Source organism: Ailuropoda melanoleuca, chromosome 20 (assembly GCF_002007445.2).
Source record: "Ailuropoda melanoleuca isolate Jingjing chromosome 20, ASM200744v2, whole genome shotgun sequence".
In the NCBI taxonomy this organism is placed as follows: domain Eukaryota; kingdom Metazoa; phylum Chordata; class Mammalia; order Carnivora; family Ursidae; genus Ailuropoda; species Ailuropoda melanoleuca.
In genome coordinates, this window is record NC_048237.1 from 27,505,861 (window position 1) to 27,529,818 (window position 23,958).

Genomic DNA, 23,958 nt, shown 5'->3' on the forward strand with positions numbered 1-23,958 from the left:
ACTCCCTGCTCAGTGGGGAGTCTTCTTGAAGATTCTCTCCTACTGCCCCTCCCCCCACTCACTTGCACTCTCTCTCCAAAATAAATCTTTTAAAAAAAAAGTACGTAGAAGTTAATAAAGTTCAAACATGATAGAAAAATGGGCAAAAGATTCCAAATAGCACTTCAGGTCCATGTCAATGAATAGTATGCAACTGCAAAAGAGTACAGGAGAGAGAAACTGCTTGCCAGGCATTGAATATTTCAAATTGATGGTTTTAGCACATAAAAGCAGGATGACAGATTGAAAGATATTTTTTTCCCCTCATGGTTATCAGTCAAGGTCCCTGATAATGAGGCCTCTCAATGGAGACACTTGGGCTAAAAAATACAGGTTACATATAAGTATATCTGGCCTAGGTGCCTGAGTCTTGGACCTCAATTTTCTCTAGAAAACACAATGCACTGGGCATGTACCCAGTGTGGTGTGGGCAGGGCACCTATCCCCTATGAGGCCTGCCAGACAAAGACTGCAATTGCCTATGGTCAGGACTCACAGGTCACACAAGGATTCTGGCTTGGAGCTAAACTGCTCACCCTTCAGTGGCTACCCTAAAGCCTCAACTTCTTCACATGGCAAACAAAGATCCCATCATCTGACCCCCACACCTACTTTTCTGCTCTCATCTCCTGCTTCACATTTCATACTCCCGTAAAAACTGCCCCCCTCCATGGGGCGCCTGGGTGGCTCAGTCGGTTAAGCATCTGCCTTCGGCTCAGGTCATGATCCCAGGGTCCTGTGATCAAGCCCCACGTTGGGTTTCCTACTCAGCAGGGAGTCTGCTTCTCCCTCTGCCCCTCCCCCTGTTCTCTCTCAAAAAAATAAATGAAATCTTTTTAAAAATTTATTTTTTTAAAAAACTGCCCCCCTCCAAAGTATTCTAACCTTCATACCTTTGTTCACAGTTTCCCTGCTTTCCCCACCTTCTGTTTATTCACAAGCAAACTACCACTTATCCTTTAAGATTCATCCCAAGTTCCACCTCCACCAGGAAGCCTTCTTAACAAATATCCACCTTCATTCTAGACACAAGTAACTCTTCCCTATGCTGTGGATCCTTCAGCCCTCATGCAGATAAATTGCTACCAATTTACTTACTACATAATATTTTCTGTTTCTGTACCCGTCTATGTAACAAAACACTAAATTCCTAGAGAATAGAGGCCATATCAGCTCTTTGGAATTCCTCTCCGAAAAGCCACCATTCACTCTTTACAACTGGCTTCTTAGTCCATAGGCCTTAGGCTCCCTGGTTGTCAGGGATTTCTAAAATCTTTTCATTTATATATAAGTACTGGAACATTTGAAAGTATCCATTTGCAAAGTGATAACCACAACTTTTCACCTGTAAGTTTAGAGTTTCCTGTCATTTAACTTTTACCCAATTTTTATGGGAATCCAGTCCAAGAGGAGAAGGAAGAGGGAAGCCAAGCAGAAAACAAAGATACTCAATGTCAGCAAAGGTCTTAATAGCCAGCAGTCCTAACACAACAGTAAACTGGAAAAGTCCATGTAAACTTGTGTCCCTAATGAAATCGTAGCTTCTAGCTGTGTCACCGAAGAGGAAACCAGACTTCATTCAGGGGGATATTGCAAGAATGGACTCCACATGCCTAAATCCCAGGCCTCAAGATTCCATGCCAGCTAAGTTAAATTTAGTGTCTCTGTCTCTGTCTCTCTCTCAGTAAGCACTAAGATGTGTGCTGGGACTATTTGCACTGTTTCTGCACCTACTGAGTAGGCACAGACATACAGACTCCAGAAAAATCAGGCTGGGGTGAGAAGCATGCCAGACATTTTAAAAATCCCAGTGAGAAGAGCAAAGATGAGCTTTTTACCTGGTAAAAATCCTTACTCCACAGTTATATTCAAAAGCAAAAGCAATACTATGACCATGTGATTGTGTCCTCTACTTTTATACAAAGATGTTTCTGTATCCTTTGCCATTAAAGACATTTTAGATCCTCTACATAGGGAGGAGACAGACCAGTAATTTGTGTGAAATCAATGTCTACAAATATAAGGTTAAAACCCTAAAATATTTTAATGGATTGTGGTTGCCTCAAATGAAATCAAGAAGTAAATAACAATAAATGAATGGGTAACCCCTGTACTTACAAGAGAACATGAGCAACGATGGCATTCACATCAAACAAGGTATCAGTAGGGAATTCTCTGAGTAAGATGTTGCCCCTATAAAAAAAATTTAAAAAGCATTACAGAAATACTTCCTTGGAATTCATTTTTCTTGTCTCTGCAATACAGTAGGTTGTAAGTGCTTTGATGTTAGAGCCTAGGTGTTACCCATTATCCCATGCACCTACCAGCATGCTGAAGTTAAAACACACAAAAATATTTATTGAATATACACTCAATAAATATCTTGGCTCTGAAGAGCTAAGGCCCTGGGCCAGGCAAAAAGACTGGGAAAACACATGAGCCTCAACATGGCTTCCCACCAACCTCCCAGTCACACACACACACACATTCCCTAAATGGGCCGGGAAGGAGACAAGTAGGACAGAAAAAGAAGTGTCCTTAACAGTTGATCTCTGAGGAGACAGAATTTGTCCCCACAGAGAGACTAGCAGACCAGAGTGGAAAGGAATCTAACTGGGACATTGGCAGATCTCTCAAAAATACATGTCTTTCACACCCAAATATGGACTGACAGATCTACTCAAAACACTAAATTTGTTAAGTGCTTACTTTCAAGAATTCTCATGTAATATTCAAAACAAGCCTGTGAGGTAGATTTTATAGCTATTTTATCTCATTTTATAGATAAGCTAAAGCGCAGGTAACAAGTCTAAGCTTCATGTGACCCCCACTGCATACGACTTTATTCTGACTTAGTGATATTTTGTATATTTTAATATTCTAGAAGTATAGCTTTATATCTGCCTATCACACTCAAAAAATTCTTTACCTGAATAAATATGCTTTCATCAAATCCTTTTCTTTTCCACAGTATCTTGATGTTTCTTCTTTGACACAATTAACCTTTAAAAGATTATATTTAAGATTCAGAGTATATATCAAAAGGTCAAGTTTCTTGGTTAGGGAAACAAAAAGGAAAATTAAACAGTACATGGGGCGCCTGGGTGGCTCAGTCATTAAGCGTCTGCCTTTGGCTCAGGGCGTGATCCCAGAGTCCTGGGATCGAGCCCCACATCAGGCTCCTCCACTGGAAGCCTGCTTATTCCTCTCCCACTCCCCCTGCCTGTGTTCCCTCTCTCACTGACTGTCTCTCTCTCTGTCAAATAAATAAATAAAAAATATTTTAAAAAAAGGAAAAAGAAAGAAAAAGAAAATTAAACAGTACAGTCTCTCTCCAGGTCAAATGTTTTACTTTTTTTTCTGATTTGTATCCTATAATTGCTCATTCATCCAAGTGCTTGAGGTAAACCCGAAAAAGAAATTATTTCTACACCTAAGAGTTCTATTTAATTATACTTAAGAGTTTACATTTAATTCAACCTTATGGAAAAGTAAGAGGTAACCAGGAAGAAAAGGAAAGATAAATTAAGGCAGGACAAAAAATCACGAGCAAAAGCCAAGAAGCAGAAGTAAGTGGTAAGCTCAGAACATGAAAGCATCTCAGCAGCTGGAACACAGATACTGCTGGTTTCTTATCCAAAATCCATCCTTCCCTTTTGTTTTACTGACAGAACTTCCCTAAACACAAGTGCCCCAGTGAAAGACTTTTCCAGACTCCCCAACAGCTGCAGATGGCCAAACAGTGTTAGAAGCCACTGGGGTTGGATTCCAGATGGTTCTTAAAAGGTAGCTGACTTATACTCTTATCCCACTTCTTCCTGACAAAAACCAGACAAGGCAGCTGGGGCACCAGCAGGAATCATGGAGCATAAAACATCTTTAAAGGAGAAACCCTTGCTGAGGATGGTGCCACAGAAAGAATGAACCTTAATCACGGATGAGGTTAGAGCAGCCGTAACAGCCCTTGAGAGTTTATAATCTAGATTTTGTGTGAAAAAACGTAAGGATAATCCTGGCAGCAGTATGAAGATACAATGGAAGGCAAGAGAATGCAAAGATAAAGAGGCAGGTTAAACGAATATCATCATATCAGCACAGGGCAGGGATGACCAGCACCTGAAGTAAAGTGGAGACGGACAGAACAGGTTCAAGAGATTTTTCACCAATCCAGCAAGGAGAACCAGGGAGAAGACTGGGCATGTGCTCGCAGCATGGGACAGAGGTGGAAGGAAAGAGATAAAGAGAATGAAGAGGTTTCAATGGGTAGCCACCAATAAAACTTTAAACTAAAGATGGAAGAAAAACAGTTATTTAGATTTTGTAAGTTTTTGTTTGGTTTTTTAAATGGGCTCAGGGTTTTGTGTGTGTGTCGTTCAATTTAACTTTAATGGAGTTTGAGGAAGCAGAACGACAACTGGGGCAGCTACGTTTATTTTCAAAAACTACAAAAGGAGAACTGACACTCAGAAAAAATATTAGGAATAGAGAATTAGAATTAAAAGTCAGAATATGGCTACACTCCCCCCAAAAAACTGAATATTAGCAAGAATTTTTAAAAGTCAGAGCATAGGGGATGATTGACATTATGACAATAGATTTTTTTCCATTCATCCCGTTCAACATATATATGAACACCTACCATATGTTAGTCACTCTTCTAGTCACTGGGGGTACAATTAGGTTCCAAATAAAGATTTGTATCTTTAGAACTTACATTCTAAAAGTAGAGACAGACAATTTTAAAAACTAATTAATATGTAGTGTTAAGTCCCATATACAAAAAAAAATAGTAAGGGGATAGTGTGTGACAGGACATTTTAGATAGGTAATCAAGGAAGGCTTGAGGGAGGGGGTGACCTTTGCACAAAGAACAGAAGGAATGGAACGATGCATGTGATTATATAAATGTGTGGAAAAGAGACATTCTAAGCAGAAGGGAAGATATTTGCAAAGGTCTTGTGGAAATAACACTTCTAGCAGGTCCAGGCAACGAAAAGATGACCTGTAGGTGTCAGGAACAAACTGAGCAAGGTAAAGGGACAAAAAGTGAAATTAGAGAGGGAGCCAGTGTCCACAAGAGTGAAGAGTTTCTATTTTATCCTAACTGTAACGGGAAGCCTTTCTGAAGGGATAGCAAAGTGATCTGACACATATGACATGTGTGGAGAGAAGTTTAGTGGGACAAGAGTGAAAGGAGAAAGACCAATTATTAGAAGGTTGCTGTAGTTTCCCATATGAGATGTGAAGGTTTGGACAAGGGGTAACGGAGGGTCAAAGTGCAGGAAGTGGTCAGATTTGGGAAGTTTTGATGACAGAACCTTAAGATTTATTGATGGCTTTGTTATGACAACGAAAAGTCAAAGATGATTCAAAGGTTTTTTGTTTTAAAATCTGCTTTGATATAGCAAGACAGCTACACCAGCTTTCTTTTGGTCATCACTTACACGATACATCTTTTTCCTTCATTTACTTTGAAGATGTCTGAAGCCTTTATTTTAAGATGCATTTCTAAATAGTACAGAGTTGGGTTTGGTTATCATACCCAGCTTGGCTATCTTTGTCTTAACTGGAACATTTAGTCCAATTTATATTTTAGTGTTCTCTTCATCTACGTCTGCCTCCTGAAATCTTAACTTCTAAAGACAATCTCAAAATGCTACTTTTTGTCAAGTCTTTCCCAGTATCATACATGACCTTCTGCCCTGACAATCAGGTATAAGCTTCCCTTTCTTTAAACCTTAATGGCATTTTATCTGTAACTACTATAATGATTATGTTCTGGTAATTATTGGAATGATTTGTGAATGTGTTTTTTCTCCCCTATTTAGGATCTAAATTCTTAAGGAAATAGACTGGGCCTTTGTCACATATCTACCTAAAAGACTAAATAAAGTCAGCTCATTTCACTGTCATAAACATTTACCCAGTATCTATTATGTGCCAGAGAGTGAGCTAGGTCCTCACTACAGGTCTTATTCACCAGTCTTCTTTCCACATAGCTTAGCATCCTCAACTGTAAAATCAAGACTTCAAGTTTTGTTAGTTCATAAAGGCAACACCCTGGGCATGAACTTTAATATTCTATTCTAGTTACTAGATACATGGTTACCAGCTACTAGATAAACAGCATAATTATCCCTTTTGAATGTCATACCAACCTATTATTTCATTTCTAAACTTAAGAATTTTATTAAAAGCTCCTCAAAGATAAGCACCATTATCATTCTAGAGTGTAATCAGTTGTTCAAAGTTACATATAGAATTGACATAAAAAAATATTTTTTTTAAGTATTTAGCAGTGATATAATAAGAAATAGATCATTGGTTTTTGCCCCTGGTTCCTGGCACAGGGCTCCTAAAAGCCTTGTTATTTCCTGAGTGATAGAAGTGTTAGAAGTATCTTTTGTTTTAATATTTGGTCTTTAACCCCAGTTCCTTATATAAGAGCTTCTAAGACCTTTGGAAACCCCCGCAGTGTTTAAGAGTATCTTTCTGCGTGCTAATGAGGTGACTGATTCCTGGGGGTCCCTATAGCTTCGAGATGGAGACTGCTCACCAAAAAGACAAAGGCATGACTAGAAGGTTGAACTTTCCGTCCCACCTCCTATCCTCAGGAGGCTGAGTTAATCACCAGTGGCCAAAGATTTAATCAATCAGGTCCACATAAAAGAACCCCCATAACCTAAATGACAGGGCTTGGAGAGCTACCAGGGTGGTGAATACATCCCAGTACCAGGAGGGTGGCACACTCCAAACCAGAAGAGGACAGAAGCTCCTGTCCAGACTTCGCCCTATGCATCTTATCCACTGGGCTGTTCCAGGGCTCTATCACTTATAATAAACCGGTAATAGTAAACAAAGTGTTTTCCCTCAATCCTGTGAGCCATTACAGCAAATTGTCAAACCCAAGAAGGGGGCTGTGAGAGCCCCCAGTTGGTAGCCAAGTCAGGCAGAAGTTGTAGGTAACCTGGGAATTCACTCCTTGTGATTGGATCTGAAGTGGAGGGGAGTCTTATAGGACTGAGCCCTTAATCTGTGGGCTAAGTGGGCAGCTAGTGTCAGAAGTGATTGGTGTGGAAAACTCACACATTTGATGTCAGAAGTGTTCTCTGGGTAGAGGAAAGAGTTTCCCTTTAATAGCCAAGGTTAGTTCACATTTCTATGCTTCCTGCCTTGGGAACTCTAGTTGCAGGGACCAAGAGGGACAGTGGCCATCTCTCAAAGGTAGAAAGCTAATGAAGAAAGCATAAATGTACACAGAAAGTCAGGTAGACACAAATTTGAGAGAATTTAATAATCACTGGGTTTTAATCATTCAATTTTCCAAGGTACAAATTCTAAGATTAAAGTAAATGAAGGGGCGCCTGGGTGGCACAGCGGTTAAGCGTCTGCCTTCGGCTCAGGGCATGATCCCGGCGTTGTGGGATCAAGCCCCACATCAGGCTCCTCTGCTATGGGCCTGCTTCTTCCTCTCCCACTCCCCCTACTTGTGTTCCCTCTCTTGCTGGCTGTCTCTATCTCTGTCAAATAAATAAATAAAAAATCTTTAAAAAAAAAATAAAGTAAATGAAAAGCTCATATAGCTATCTAAGCTATGGTGCATGTGGAAATTTTCCATAATACTCAATGGCAAGTTTAAACATTTTTTGAGAAAAAAATTAAATATGTCATTTCAAGTTAGGTTGTTTCACCTTGTCCTAAAAGGAAAAATCGCAACATAAGCAATTATAAAGACTTAGAAGAATAGAAAAGGAAAAATACTTCAATTACCTCAATTTTGGTACCTCAGTTTGTGCTAATAAAAATTTTAAAAATAGTTGAACGTGGAGATCTATTGTAATATATTCGTCAGGCAAAACAAAACAATGAAGCCTAACTACTGGATTGAAAACTGAACTATAGCCTCAATAAAACAGTTTACAAAATAAATTAAGTTCTAAGCTAAAGAATTTTGAACAGGTTTTCTTCTTCATGTACTAATTTACACAATAATCTGGAACTATCTTTCTGTGCTTCTGTTTTTTTTGTATAAAAAAAGGTAGAAAAAATTATTTTTCCAGTTTGGAAAAAGGGATGAAACATAAGTACATTCAGATACTCAGCCTTAAGTCATACAATTGTAAAGTGTTTGTCACTAATAATTTAGTAACAAAAAATGTCTTTCTACCTTTGCAACTGAAATTCCATAGTCCTGGAGAGGTTTAACAGCCTCATTCAGTTCCTCAAGAAATATAGAGGTTCTTGGAGAATCTAAAATAAGAAATGTTTTATGAATGTTTTATGGCTCACTCCTCAGGAAAGATGAATTTTTAAAATTAAAGCCCAAAGCTGCAAACTGAAGAATAGATTAGTTTGCCCCACAAGCATACAAAACAACAAATAATCAAGTAAACATACCTAGTTATATATCTTTATACCCTTATTTCCTATTTCCTCATTATTTTTATTTCTAATGTTTTTATGATATATTTTAACTTTATAAGTAAATTTTTAAAATTTCTAAAACAAGAATAGATGTTTAATTTAAAGCTAACATTTGGCATTATTTTTCCAAGTTTAATACCATATACACAACACACATGGATGCATGCACAAAACTTTCAAAAGCTTCTAAAGCTTTTTTTGAGAGAGTGGGAAAGCATGCATGCAAGGCAGGGGAGGGGCAGCAGGAGAGGAAGAGAATCTCAAGTAGGCTCCACATCCAGCACGGAGCCCATCACGGGGCTCGATCTCGATCTCACGACCCTGAGATCATGACCTCAACTGAATTCAAGAGTCCAACATTTAACCGACTGAGCCACCCAGGTGACTCTCAAAATGATTTTAAAATACCATTTCAAATAACAATTATAAGAAAGCCAACAGAAATGTGGATTCAGGGCACCTGGGTGGCTCAGTTGGTTAAGTGACTGCCTTCGGCTCATGTCATGATCCCGAGGCCCCGGGATCGAGTCCCACATCGGGCTCCCTGCAAGCCTGCTTCTCCCTCTCCCCCTTCTTGTGCGCACGTGCTCGCTCTCTCTCTGTCAAATAAATAAATAAAAATCTTGAAAAAAAAAAGAAAAAGAAAAAAGAAAGAAGGAAAGAAAGAAATGTGGATTCATTTCACTTACTAATTCAAGAATAGGTTTTTTTAAGGGATAAAGACTTAATGAAACCATTACAATTTTTAGTTATGTTTAATACTTCTATTGGTTAATCACTGTATTAATGTACAGCTAAAGCAGAATATTAAACAAAAGCATTACTATACTTCAAGTAAAGTTTCGAACCACTTTTAAAATATTTGTTCACTAAAGATACCAAAAAGTATATTTTCAGAGATGACTAGATGAAATTCAGACGTTATTCTACTAATTGCGAATTATCTAGTATTTACTATGGGCTGGTCACATGAGTAAATTCATTCAATCCTCACAACAAATTTACAAAGCAAGTATTATTTCCTCATTATGGATGACAACAAAAACACAGAGAGGCTAAGTGACTTGGCCAAAATCATACAGTGGCACAATCAGGATTTAAACTCAGGCAGACACATTTTAGTAGCAGCTTTATAGCACACCATACTAATCCTGACAATAAATTCCCACTGAGAATATTGACTGAACAGCAATAGAAACATCACAAAAATCATGCAGAATATAAAAAATACTTACCAGCTTGACAAAAATAAGCTAAGGAGGCTTTTCCTGGTTGCAATGTACTGAAATATTTCTGAGGGCTCAGTTCTGATAGAGAGTCTACTGCTGATTTATAAAAAATGCTCATCATGACAAAAGAGATGCCAACTCTAAATTTATTGAAACTGGAAGACATCATCAGCTGTAGTCCATGGGCAGGAGACTTGTGTCTGTTTTGTTCAGTGCTGTGGTTCTGTTGCCTAGGATAATACCCAGCAAGAATACGTGTTCAACAAAGTTTTGCTGAATAAATTTGTTAAACAAATGAATGAAGTAAAATCTGCAAAGAGAATAATAAAAGTCATTACTTATATATTTGATTTTGCCAGTACTTTCCTATTTCCTTCTAGCAAATATTTGAGAGGGATGATATAAAATGATATTGATTTAATAATATTATTGATTTTTGATACTTGCAAAAGATATCAAAGATACCTAGAAAATACAATATGAAATATTTTAAGTTTAATATTTACTAGAGTATGTTAAGCTAATTGTCATTTTTAAGGGTTCTAAAATTAATTCCCAAACATTATTTAATCCTTGTTTTAAATTGGGCATTTTATCTTTCTTTACCAGAACAGATTTACAACAAATACTATTATTTAATACCATTAACATAGGAGTGACACATCCAAAATCTATACTATGTCTACATTCTTTTTACTTTAAATTCCCTAGAAGATAGCTATTAACACTATTTAAAGAACTTCCCTTCTAAATATACCTTTAATACATGACTTAGACTTATTTATACAGCTTAGAAATTCAAGCATCTTTTACAACCCATATTTTAATTCAACTCTACCTTTTGAACTCAGATTTTAGATATTGTCTTTTTTTAAAATTTTTTTTATTATATTATGTTAGTCACCATACAGTACATCCCTGGTTTCTGATGCAAAGTTCGATGATTCACTAGTTGCGTATAACACCCAGTGCACCATGCAATACGTGCCCTCCTTACTACCCATCACCAGTCTATCCCATTCCCCCACCCCCCCCCTCTGAAGCCCTCAGTTTGTTTCTCATAGTCCATAGTCTCTCATGCTTCATTCCCCCTTCTGATTACCCCCTCCTTTCTTTATCCCTTTCTTCCCCTACCGATCTTCCTAGTTCTTATGTTCCATAGATGAGAGAAATCATGATAATTGTCTTTCTCTGCTTGACTTAGATATCGTCTTCTTCTTTCATGCTTTACTTACTTCCATGCTATCCTCTGCATCTGTTCAAAATTCGTTGTCTTCTGTTTTGCTACCTTCAAATTTCTCTTGAACAGTTTCTTCTTTCAGGCGGTTTTTCTACTGATGATCTATACTACCTAAGTTTAAAAGAAGATAGCTTGGGAAAATTAGTGTAACATAAATATATCATACTTCTAGATGGTAAAGATACACCACAAGCATAGGTGAGAATTTTACTTTTTTTTTTAATTTCAAATAGAACCTCTACCTTTCAAACAAAAGATCACTGTCTCAAAATAAAAGAAAAAAATAGCTAAAAATTACTCATAAGGAGAGGGGTAGACTTTCTCAGTAAAGAATAAAATGATAGAAGAATGAAAAATTTAGGGAAAATTATACTAAATTGGATATTTACTTCACTCTTGTAAGATTTTACCTATTTATTTGTCAGAATGAGAGAGAGAACATACACAAGCAGGGGGAGGTGCAGGCAGAGGGAGAACCAGGCTCACTGCCACGCAAGGAACCCGGGACTCCATCCCAGGCCTCTGAGATCATGACCTGAGGCAAAGGCAGATGCTTAATCAACTGAGCCACCCAGGTGCTGCCTACTTTGCTCTTTTCAATCTTATTGGTAAGCATATAACTTCTCTCCTTACAAAGCAGGTATTCCTATGATCCTCTGCCTTGTTTCTTAAATTCCACATATCCATGAGATCATATGATAGTCTTTCTCTGATTGACTTTTTGCTTAGCATAATACTCTCTAGTTCCATCCATGTTGTTGCATATGGCAAGATTTCTTTTTTTTTTTGTTTTTTTTGATGGCTGCAGATCATAGGGGAAGAGAAAAAAATGAAAAAAAGACAAAACCAGAGAGGGAGACAAACCGTAAGAGATTCTTAATCTTAGGAAACAAACTTAGGGTTGCTAGAGGGGAGAGGGGTGAAAGGATGGGGTAACTGGGTGATAGACATTGGGGAGGATATGTGTTGTAATAAGCACTGGGTATCATATAAGACTGATGAATCACAGACCTGTACCCCTGAAACAAATAATACATTATATGTTAATTGAATTTAAATTAAAAAAACAAATTAAAAAAAAGCAGGTATTCCTAAAAAAAAGGAGCTAATTACTCATTAATTACTTAACATTATTTTCATTAGAGCTAGTTTATATCAGTGAACAAATCTGCCATTGATATTTAATAATGAACCAAGAGTTCATCTTTGGGTAACTAATCTTTGATAAAGCAGGAAAAAACGTCCGGTGGAAAAAAGACAGTCTCTCCAATAAATGGTGCTGGGAAAATTGGACAGCTACAAGCAAAAGAATGAAACTTGACCACTCTCTCACACCATACACAAAAATAAACTCCAAATGGATAAAAGACCTCGATGTGAGAGAGGAATCCATCAAAATTCTAGAGGAGAACACAGGCAGCANCCTATACGACATCGGCCAAAGCAACCTTTTTCATGACACATCTCCAAAGGCAAGAGAAACAAAAGAAAAAATGAACTTGTGGGACTTCATCAGGATAAAAAGCTTCTGCACAGCGAAAGAAACAGTCAAAAAAACTAAGAGGCAGCCCACGGAATGGGAGAATATATTTGCAAAGGACACCACAGATAAAGGACTGGTATCCAAGATCTACAAAGAACTTCTCAAACTCAATACACGAGAAACAAATAAACAAATCATAAAATGGGCAGAAGATATGAACAGACACTTTTCCAATGAAGACATACAAATGGCTAACAGACACATGAAAAAATGTTCAAAATCATTAGCCATCAGGGAAATTCAAATCAAAACCACACTGAGATACCACCTTACGCCAGTTAGAATGGCAAAGATAGACAAGGCAAGAAACAACAATTGTTGGAGAGGATGTGGAGAAAGGGGATCCCTCCTACATTGTTGGTGGGAATGCAAGTTGGTACAGCCACTCTGGAAAACAGTGTGGAGGTCCCTTAAAAAGTTAAAAATTGAACTACCCTATGACCCAGCCATTGCACTACTGGGTGTTTACCCCAAAGATACAGACGTAGTAAAGAGAAGGGCCATATGCACCCCAATGTTCATAGCTGCATTGTCCACAATAGCCAAATCATGGAAGGAGCCGAGATGCCCTTCAACAGATGACTGGATTAAGAAGCTGTGGTCCATATATACAATGGAATATTACTCAGCTATCAGAAAGAACGAATTCTCAACATTTGCTGCAACATGGACGGCACTGGAGGAGATAATGCTAAGTGAAATAAGTCAAGCAGAGAAAGACAATTATCATATGATTTCTCTCATCTATGGAACATAAGAACTAGGAAGATCGGTAGGGGAAGAAAGGGATAAAGAAAGGAGGGGGTAATCAGAAGGGGGAATGAAACATGAGAAACAAACTGAGGGCCTCAGAGGGGAGGGGGGTGGGGGAATGGGATAGACCGGTGATGGGTAGTAAGGAGGGCACGTATTGCATGGTGCACTNCCGTATTGCATGGTGCACTGGGTGTTATACGCAACTAATAAATCATCGAACTTTACATTGGAAACCGGGGATGTACTGTATGGTGACTAACATAATATAATAAAAAAACAAACAAAAAAAATAATGAACCAAGAGTTCAAAACTCAAGTAGAATGAAGTGAGGACTGTGAGTGGTATATAAGAAAGTAATTTTAATGATATAATTAAGGGGTATCCTTGATATTAGCACTGATTACACATTATAGCCATTTTAAACCAGTGTATTTTAAAGCCACTTATATTAATGGGAATGGTTTAAAATAGGTCAAAATTTTCTTTATGGGGGGGTGGGAATACATGCGTCCTGAGGCTAAGGGAATAACTATATAACATTTATTACTATATGAAATAACTAAAACCTAATGAAAAGATAAAACTTTTAAATAAAAGTACATTTGAACGATTCAAGTATAAATATAATTTTTCCTGGGCTTGTGGTTACAATTCAGTTTTTAACACTAACCTGGACAGTAGGGTTAACGTATGATTCTTTTCCCATAGAATGAATTTTGTAGCAGCAAAAGGTCTAACTGCACATTCGGTGCTAGAATACTTTCCCACACCTATCTCATTGGACAAATGAAATTATAGATGTGAAAGTAGTATGTATTTGGTCAATTAGAAATGTTGGTGATTATTCTTACATACCTACTTTCAGGGATAGGAACTCATTAGTAACTACAATCTTTTTTTTTTTTTAAAAGATTTTATTTATTTATTTATTTGACAGAGATAGAGACAGCCAGTCAGAGAAGGAACACAAGCAGGGGGAGTGGGAGAGGAAGAAGCAGGCTCACAGCAGAGGAGTCTGACGTGGGGCTCGATCCCATAACGCCGGGATCACGCCCTGAGCCGAAGGCAGACGCTTAACCGCTGTGCCACCCAGGCGCCCCAGTAACTACAATCTTTGCAGTTTGTTCCACCTTTGATAAATTTGATTATTTAAGGAATTACATAAGGCAGAGAATATTGCACAGATCAGCCAGAAATAGAGTTTACATGGTTAAAATAAAATACTGAATGATAATTTAACCAAATTCAAGACAACCACAGTTCAGAGGATGGGGAGACAGAAAGTAAGGAAACACAAAGTCAGGGTGGGAAGAGGAATAAAACCTAAATCTTCACTTTCACAAGACCAAAAGCCAAGTTTATTAGAAATAGGAAAATCAATGCCAAAAGAAACAGGGAGCAATTCAAATAATTGCCTCTAAGAAATAAGAAATTGGAGGAGGAAGATACTAAGGGGACTTCTGAAGTCTTACATAGAACCATCTGACTCTCTAAATAGCTGTACCTTTTCATTTTGATGTTAAAGTTAAAGTCATTCTACTTAGACTACATCAAAATAAAAAGCTCTGCACAGCAAAGGAAACAACCAACAAAACTAAAATACAATCTACTGAATGGGAGAAGATATCTGCAAATGACATATCCAAAGAAGCGTTAGTATCCAAAATATATAAAGAACTTATACAACTCAACATCAAAAAAACACAAATAATCCAATTTAAAAATGGGCAGAACAACAGACATTTTTCCAAAGATGACATACAGATGGCCAACAGACACATGAAAATATGCTCAACATCGCTCATCCTCAGGAAATGCAAATCAAAACCACAATGAGATATCACCTCACACCTGTCAGAATAGCTAAAATCAAAAGCTCGAGAAACAAGCATCGGTGAGGATGTGGAGAAAAAGGAACCCTCGTGCACTGTTGGTGGAGGTGCAAACTGGTACAGCCACTGTGGAAAACAGTATGGAAGTTCTCCCCAAAATTACAAATATAACTACCCTATGATCCAGTAATTGCACTACTGGATATTTACCCAAAGAATACAAAAACACTAATTCAAAAGGATTTATACACATTTATGTTTATTGCAGCATTACTTGCAATAGCCAAACTATGGAAGCAGCCTAAGTGTCCATGACTAGATAAAAGAATAAAGAAGATGTAGTATATATACAATAGAATGTTATTCAGCCATAAAAAAAGAATGAAATCCTGCCATTTGCAACAACATGGATGGATCTAGAGGGTATAATGCTAAACAAAATAAGTAAGAGAAAGACAAATACCATATGATTTCACTCAAATAGGGATATTAAACAAAACAAATGAACAAAGAAAAAAAAAAAAGAGAGAAAGACAAACCAAAAAACACACTCTTAACTATAGAGAACAGAGGTCATATGCCACTGAGATTTGAGGGGGTATTACAGCAACATAATCTAGTTTATCTTCACTGGTATACAAACTAGAACAAGGTGCTACCTTAACAAGAACCCCAAAACAATGGCTCAGAGGCCAAGGAGCAAGGACTGTTGAAGGCCTAATCAGGGAAACTTTCATCAGAGACAGGAGCTTGGCAATCCACATTAAGGAAATTGACAAAACGGTCACTACAATAATTTGGAGGTGACACACACCTAATGAATTTATAATGAGCATGTACCCAGGCTTGTGTGGCTAATGACCTTATTTATGGCCCTAAGGGAAGAGGCTGGTAGACAGGAGATAAGCACTGAGTGAAAGTCACCACTGGTTATGTTTAATAAGGTATTCAAAGAAAGGTACTCAAAGAACCACCGCCATCGAAGAGACTAGCTGTTTAAAACTTAGACAGTCCTTTAGCCCCCACCCTTCTATCATCAGGAAGCAATCTGACAAAATTGCTCAGCCATGGAAAGAGGCCATATTCTCCAAAGCCAACTTCAGATGTGGCCAGGGATAATAAAAATGGAAGGACCTCCTGCAGAGTAAAGCCACGGACCATGAAGAACTACACCCTAGGGCATGTGCCAGAATACGAACTGTTTGCTACTGGTCTATAATAATGAGATAAACACAGACATTGAGTGTAAATGTCAAAAAGCTGTTATAGCCCATTTTACACAGTAATTTTCTGTCTGTTGAAACTAAAAATTTTAAAATTGGGCTTGTCATTTGATAAGTGTTTTCATTCCATTTTTGTTATAATTCATTTTTATTGTAGTTAACAAAAATTCAAATTTAGATTTTGAATCATTAAGAACTTTTTAAAATAAATAAATAAACAAACAAACTCTGGTCATTAATGACGCAGTTTGAAAAGCACTGACCTGGAGAACCCAGTGAACAGAACAAGGGCCCTAGCAATACCTGCCCAGTGAGATTCCAAAAGTTCCTAGAGTCTAGAGTCTGGTGTGTGTCTTCCATTCTTCCCCTCTCCAAATGTGAACACTTATTATACGCATTTGTCCCTACACTACCCTATGTATTCAACTGGGGATGGGAGACAGAAAACTTATAATGTCCAGACTGATAAGAGATTAGCACTACTGGCATTACTCAGAGATCCTGAACTTTGAGCTTGATACAGTGACCGGATGGGATCTGGGGGTTATGTACACTGGGAGGGGCCAAGGATTAACTACATGTAAGAAGGAGAATATCTGTTCACAAAAAGGGTGGGCTGTTCAAATGTTTCTAGTTCTCTACACATGTTAAAATTGTACTTCCCCACTTCCTTGAATTAGGTATAGCCATGACTTGGTCAATGAAATGTGCAGTGACATATGTAACTTGCGGGAGTTTTTCACAGTCAATATATTTTCATGACCCACGACACACTTTTCTTCTGCTATGATGAATGATAACACTCAAAATGAAGCCTTCTCTGTTGAACCAAGTCTCAGAAAGAGGACAGCATGGGCCAGAGCTCCCAGCTAACCCAGAGTGAACATAAATTAAACATTGCTGTGTTAAATCTCTTAAGTTTGGGTGTTGTTATTACAGTATAACCCAGCCTGGACTATTCGTTTTCATAACAGCTAAGAGGAGAGTGACTTGAACATAAATACATATACTGGATTTTCAAAGCAGTAAATATCAAAGAATTCACAGGAAATTGACCCAATTTCACTGTAGGACAATTCTAAAAGTGAAGAGGACTCTTTCAAATGCAACTGACTATAACCACAACAAGTGCCAATGCCAAAAGAGGGAAGTCACGGGCAAATGTTTGCCAATACTACACACATACATCTCCCAACTGCATGCAGACTCATACCCTTTGAGCCTGGCGGGGGCCCTCAATTCGTCAGTATAATGCTCCTGTCGGCACTAATCAGAGCTGGTATACGAGACGTAACTCTTGCCTCATCCTTAAACTCTAAACAAGTATGCCTGCGCAGGTCATTTAAAAGTTGGTAGGGGCTCCTGGGTGGCTCAGTTGGTTAAGCATCCAACCCTTGATCTCAGCACAGGGCTTGATCTCAGGGTCAAGCCCACACTGGGCTCCATGCTGGGCATGGAGACTACTTAAAAAAAAAAAAAAAGTTGTAAAAAATGTGTGACATTTAACTAAGGACAAATACAAGAGGGTGACAAACACTGTGAGTTGGAACAATGAGGCTGTAGTATAAAAAGGGTTAAAACTTGCAAATAAAACATAAATAAAATGCAACAAAATTTGGAGGCACTGGGGCAGCTCAGTCGGTTAAGTATCCCACTCTTGATCTCAGCTCAGGTCTTGATGTCAGGGTCGTGGTTTGGCCCTGCACTGGGTTCCACACTGGGCGTGGAGCCGACTTAAAAAAAAAAAAAAAGCAACAAAATTTTGTTCAGCACCAAATACGAGAGTCCCCAGACGGCAATAAGGAGGAATTTCAACAGAACATTCATCTTCCTGCTAGTGGGGGAGGGGTAAGGATCTGCCTTCACGTGTGCCACAGCTGGAGCAGCTGGTGACTCTCTACAGTTAGAGCAATCCTATTTGGGGATTGGTTCCTGCTTATAATAATACTTGGCAAATAGTTCTGCTTTTAAATGTTTGAAAGACCATTGTGCTAGAGTAATGTACCCTCCTAGAACAACAATATTCAACAACTGCATTTGGACACATTTCAAATTTTAGAATATCAAGCAGCAAGCTTTTCTAGAAGACCTTGGTTAGTTTCCCTTTATAGACTTAAATTTCCCTAATGATTAACCATAAAACTAAAAGTTTTCCCTCTCAAGAAAAAGAGGAAATTAACAACTGTAAACAAATTTTACCAAGTTCTGTGGGCATCATTCTCTGGGAAGAGACACATATCAAAATTTGCAAAAAATGGGACATATAATGCTTACAAACTTCCTGTAAGAACATTCTGGCAAAAATTAGCTTATAGTTAATGCTGCTACTGGAAAAAACCTGCTCACTGAACCAGCTTCAAATAAACTATTGATTAGATATCATCAAACTTTATCACTTTAGACTCAATGGAAGCAATAAATCAACATCTCCCTACTTCAGAGCCCCTTCAAGGCAGTTGGGGTAACCTCTATCTGCATACCTCATGCACCCCCAAAAAACGAAGGGGAAGAGAGACAACTATCTGGACTTGCTCTGAAATAAAAAATTTCACAAGCAAAGACCTAAAACTAGTATGGGTACTATCCAGATATTGTTTACTATAACTTTTTGTAGAGAATATAGGAGAAAAAGAAAAACCAGTTCATGGTGAAAGTCTATTCGTGAACTGAAACATGCACCTCATCATTATGGAAGATACAAAAATAGGCATAGTCGGGGAAGAGGAGGTTCCCCTGATTTTGATGAGTGCCTAAAATCACAGAACTCTGAGTTCATGCTTAATTTACAAGCTTAAGGGGTACCTGGGTGGCTCAGTCAGTTAAGCGCCTGCCTTCGGCTCAGGTCATGATCCCAGGGTCCTGGGAGGATGTCCCACATCAGGCTCCCTACTCAGAAGGAAGTCTTCTTCTCCCTCTCCCTCGTGTTCGTTCTTGCTCTCTCTCAAATAAACAAGATCTTTTAAAAAATAATAATAATTTCCCTTTTAAAAAAATTACAAGCTTGGGGCACCTGGGTGGCACAGTGGTTAAGCGTCTGCCTTCGGCTCAGGGCGTGATCCTGGCATTGTGGGATGGAGCCCCACATCAGGCTCTTCCGCTATAAGCCTGCTTCTTCCTCTCCCACTCCCCCTGCTTGTGTTCCCTCTCTCGCTGGCTGTCTCTATCTCTGTCGAATAAATAAATAAAATCTTTAAAAAAAATTACAAGCTTAAGCACATAACTGCTTAACTCAGACCTATTAACGTCTTTCAGCAAGTTGTACCCTGCTCTAGGCTGCACTGTACACACTGTTCAGCTGAATGTTTCATCTGAGAGAGCCATACATAACTGTGCCAGGCCTAAACGTCACAGTTTGTCAATATACCTATAAAGAATCCAAAACACATCAGTATCTGGCGCCCGAGTGAACCACTGTCCCAGAATCTGGAGTACAAAATAGACTTTAAAGTTCCCTATGGATCACTTAGCTAGGAAAGAAGGTAGCAAAACTCTTCTTACACAAAACATTAAGACAAAGGATGGTGAGTTACAGAAGGCTGAGTCTTGGTTGCACCAGTAAATGTAGCGGCGTCTTTCAAAAGGATACTGAATTTATGATGTGCCACTCACACTAAGAAGAACGCAAATTGTTTTCTCATCATTTTGCATTACTTTGCTCATTTTACTACCAAACGCTAAAAAGAAAAAAAAAATCAGCAAATGTCGTCAGTTCGATATACGCTGGAAGATCTATTCCTCGCTTGTTTACAGCAATAACATAATAAGCATTTGCTTTGTACCTCTCTGAGCCTCAAGAAGAGCGCCACCATCCGCCAAATACGGGACTAAGGCTCGAAGGAATACATACGGAATTTAAGGAGTACAAACTATTATACTTCTTTCTCCCTAGACATTCATCAGACTTACAGTTCTGTTTCTGCCTTCTTCCCTAAATTTATGCCCAGAGCATCCTTCCAAATTCTAAGTTTCAAAGACCCAAATTCCCCCTATTCACACCTCCTGTGGACATCCATCTCATCCTAGTATCACTCGTCCTCTAAGAGACATTTCCCGAGGAAGAATTTTGCTCTTCAGTTCACCCTTTTCATTCCATCCCCTCTCCCCACAAAGGCCTCACGTTTTTCTCGCCGCTCAGGCTGGAGAAAAAAGAAGAAAAACAAAATGCCCCTCAGAAGGACGCAGATGAGGGCCTTTTAAGCCAAACTCCAGAGCTCAGTGGCGCAGCAGTTGTTGGGGGACAGCCGCCAGGCTGAATCCCCATCCCTGCAGGAAGAAACCACAGCCACTCCACTGAAGGACCCGCGCCGCCACCTACCTGCCCGATACCTGCGGGTAAGACCTACCCGGAGGAACCCAGGCGGTTCCCGCGGCCGACAATTCCCACCACGTGAAGGAGAAGCAGAAGGCGGGGCCGTACCCCGCTGCCTGGCAGCGGCGAACAGCGGAACGTACCTACTAGGGTACAGCACTCCCGCCCTCAGCGCCTGCGGCCACCACCGCTCGGCCGAGTCGGCCTGCTGAGCTAAAAGACAACCCCAAAGCTCCTCCCTCTCCTCGTGCTCCCTACGTGAGGCCTCTCCAACCAATGGGAAGCATAGGGGGCGGAGCGAGAGCCGCCCCAGGTGACGGGTTACCACCGAGTCCTCCCGCCGGCGCGAGCTAGCCATGCAGTTGCTGGGCCAATCGGCAGTGTGGGTGGGGAGTGAAGGGGAGGGAGAAAGTGAGGAAAGCCGATGCCGAATCAGATCTTGGAGCCTTCGAGCGACGGGTCCTGTGGCCGGTGGCCTTCCGAGCGCGGCGCGCAGGGGGCGTGCCCGTCTGGGCCAATCGGCGCGAGCCCACGGTGCGGAGCGAGCGCCTCAAATGCTCGGGTTTCTCAGCTGATTGTCTCCAGCCGAGAGTTGTTTTTTGCAGCTACCGAGCCGAGCCGCAGCAGGAGGAGCCGAGACCCCCGGGGGGGCGGGGAGAGGAGGCGGGGTCCGGGGAGCCGCGGCTGCTGTTCGCGGGGCTCCGGGTCCTGTCACGGCGCTTCCTGGGGTTGGAGGTTGGGGTGGGTGGGGGGTAAGGGGGAAATCTTTCTCCCCCTCGACGGCGGCTCCGAGTCCGGCCCCTTCCTTCCCGCGCTCTCTCGCCCGCCCCCCAGCCCCCTCATGAGGGTGTCGGTGCCGGGTCCGGCGGCCGGCCGCGAGCCCTCGACGCCCGGAGGCGGAGGCGGAGGCGCCGTCGCTGCCGCCTCAGGCGCCGCGGTGCCGGGCTCGGTGCAGTTGGCGCTGAGCATCCTGCACGCCCTGCTCTACGCCGCGCTCTTCGCCTTTGCCTACCTGCAGCTGTGGCGGCTGCTCCTGTACCGCGAGCGGCGGCTGAGTTACCAGAGCCTCTGCCTCTTCCTCTGTCTCCTGTGGGCAGCGCTCAGGACCACCCTCTTCTCTGCCGCCTTCTCGCTCAGCGGCTCCCTGCCCCTGCTCCGGCCGCCCGCTCACCTGCACTTCTTCCCCCACTGGCTGCTCTACTGCTTCCCCTCCTGTCTCCAGTTCTCCACGCTCTGTCTCCTCAACCTCTACCTGGCGGAGGTAAGGTGGGAGGACCGGCTTGCGGGGCCGGGCGGGTGAGCGGGGCTGCCGCGATCAACTCGGGCTGAGGACCGGGGACGGGGGGGACCGGGCATTTCGAGGCGGGCCCGAGAGTAGCTTGGGGAAACTGAGGCACGCCTGGAGTGTGCGCCAGTGTGCTTGCCCTAAACTTAAGCGGCGGATTGACTGTTCCTGAGAGGCTGGCGGGATTGAGTGAGAGTGTGGGTTCTGACAACTTAAAGCAGGACAACCCTTTGTTCGGTGTTTTGGCCCTCCAAGGTAAGGTGTTGGTGGCACCAACAAAGTGGCATCGCAAGAAGTAGCAGTCCCGGTAGCTCTGCCGAAGCTGGACTGTGTTGAGAGAGGTTGGATGCTGAGGTAGCAGCAGCTCTGCTGAAGCTGGACTGCTGCCAGCCATTACGTCACCAGGCAGAGCTGTTCCTCTGCTATTGTTGCTGCGTTTCTTTTATTAGAAGCTTATATTCCCTCCTGCATCTCCTTTCCCGTGGCTCGATAAGCCTCACACAAATTCCGTTCGATAGTTCCCCAGCAGGGTTAATGATCAATAACCAAAGCCGAGGGTCAGTATAAAGACCTCCATAAAGCTCTTAATGTTTGCCCCACTTGCTCCAAGCTTTGGCTATTTATCCTGCCTATTACAGCCTGGTGGGTTTTTTGGAGCTAATTAAGATAGAAAATACTAGCTTAACCTGTGACTATTGCAGAAACAAACCACTAAACTGTTTTTGCAATAACTTGCTTCATAGCTGGAACCTAATCACACCCCCTTTCTCTTTTATGGGGAATTGCTGGTTGAATTGCATTGTTCTGCAGCGCTTAGGTATTTGACCCATTTCAAACAGGTTTGAGAGTGTAAGGTTGTCAATCAAATGTGTCAGCTAGTGGTATATAAGCCACAGAATTTTGAGAATTGCCCAAAAACTCTCCCTTCCCCCGCCCCCCACCAAAAAAAAAAAAAAAAAAAAGCTTGAGGGGAGGAAACAAGGTGACATCATATGCTTAATACTGACTAATATAGAACAATATTGGTCTATGCAGCTAATCCTCTCAAAGGCTTTTGGAGGTGATGAGAATTAACATAGTTCTGAGCAAAAGTAAAAAAACATTTGAGGCAGATTGTTTATATTACCTGCGTAAACCAACTCTTTTCTCCCATAATAGATGGAAAGTAGAATGCATAATTTTAAAATTACAGTCATAACTTCAGCTTTTTACCACATTAAAAACAACAGTTGAAAATAAGTAACAAAACTAATTTAACTCGAATTCTTTTCCTTCCCCATCCTTTGGAAGTCCAAGCAATACAAGACCCAAACAGTGAAAAGCAAAAATAAAAAAAAAATGGGTAATCATAAACCAGATAATCATGCCATAGTCTTGTCGCTTATTTGATGATGCTCTCATCTTCTAGTTGTTGTTAAAGCTGTTATAACACTTCTGTCCTTTGTAATTAAATTGATACATTGTATTCTTCCTGACACCATTTCTGATAGAATACCAGTGACCTCTCATTACTGAAGTTTAACTCTAGCTTCAGATATAATTTACCTGAAAGTGACTAGCAATCCTTATGTCATGAGCATCAGGTAATTTGTTTTTCCACTATACATTTTGACTTATCGTATTAATGATTCCTTGTAAAATAGTGGGCATTTCATAAAGTAGCTAACCACTCATTTTTACTTTTTTTGGAGAAATAAGCTATGCCATAAAAGCTGTAAATCTTAAGGATACAGCTATGAAATTTTATGTATGCATACACTCCTATTACCACCCAGATTAAGGTAGACAGCATTTCTGGAGCCCCAAGATATTCCCTTGTGCCCTCTCCCAGTCATACCTCTCACCTTGAGGTAGTCACAAAGTGGCTAAACACTATCACAATAGAAAAAGCATCTATAATTAAGCTCAAAATTCTAAAAGTATGCTTCTACAGCTTAAACTGCATGATATCTAGATTGGGTTTTCATACTTTTAATTGCTGATATTCCAAGGGAAGAATTTAAATGTCTAAAAGTCTTCCTGTTAAATGAATCTTTTGTGTGATGTAATTTTTCAAAAAGCAATAAAACTCAATAAA

At 40.3% G+C, this 23,958-nt stretch overlaps 2 protein-coding genes across 10 annotated transcripts in view; one reads left to right on the top strand and one right to left on the bottom strand.

The window, feature by feature from the left end:
- TXNDC16 (thioredoxin domain containing 16) overlaps positions 1-20,828 on the bottom strand; it is a 116,060-nt gene extending 95,232 nt beyond the window's left edge. For 2 of the 9 annotated variants that reach the window (XM_034648462.1, XM_034648453.1), the window contains exons 1-6: positions 20,603-20,817; positions 10,928-11,043; positions 9,699-9,922; positions 8,207-8,289; positions 2,969-3,042; positions 2,158-2,232 (exon numbers count right to left, since the gene is read on the bottom strand). In XM_034648462.1, the coding sequence (XP_034504353.1) occupies positions 2,158-2,232; positions 2,969-3,042; positions 8,207-8,289; positions 9,699-9,922; positions 10,928-10,947 (476 nt within the window). In that variant the 5' untranslated portion in view covers positions 10,948-11,043; positions 20,603-20,817. Of the gene's footprint in view, positions 1-2,157; positions 2,233-2,968; positions 3,043-8,206; positions 8,290-9,698; positions 10,003-10,927; positions 11,044-19,089; positions 19,127-20,404; positions 20,551-20,602 lie in introns of those variants that run through there. The other 7 variants (XM_034648456.1, XM_034648458.1, XM_034648457.1 and 4 more) reach the window with 7 other exon arrangements.
- Positions 20,829-21,326: 498 nt separating this feature from the next.
- Positions 21,327-23,958, top strand: part of GPR137C (G protein-coupled receptor 137C) — a 60,577-nt gene continuing 57,945 nt past the window's right edge. The window contains exon 1 of the mRNA XM_011237294.3: positions 21,327-21,857. Coding sequence (XP_011235596.2) covers positions 21,438-21,857 — 420 coding nt within the window. The 5' untranslated portion in view covers positions 21,327-21,437. The remainder of the gene's footprint in view (positions 21,858-23,958) is intronic.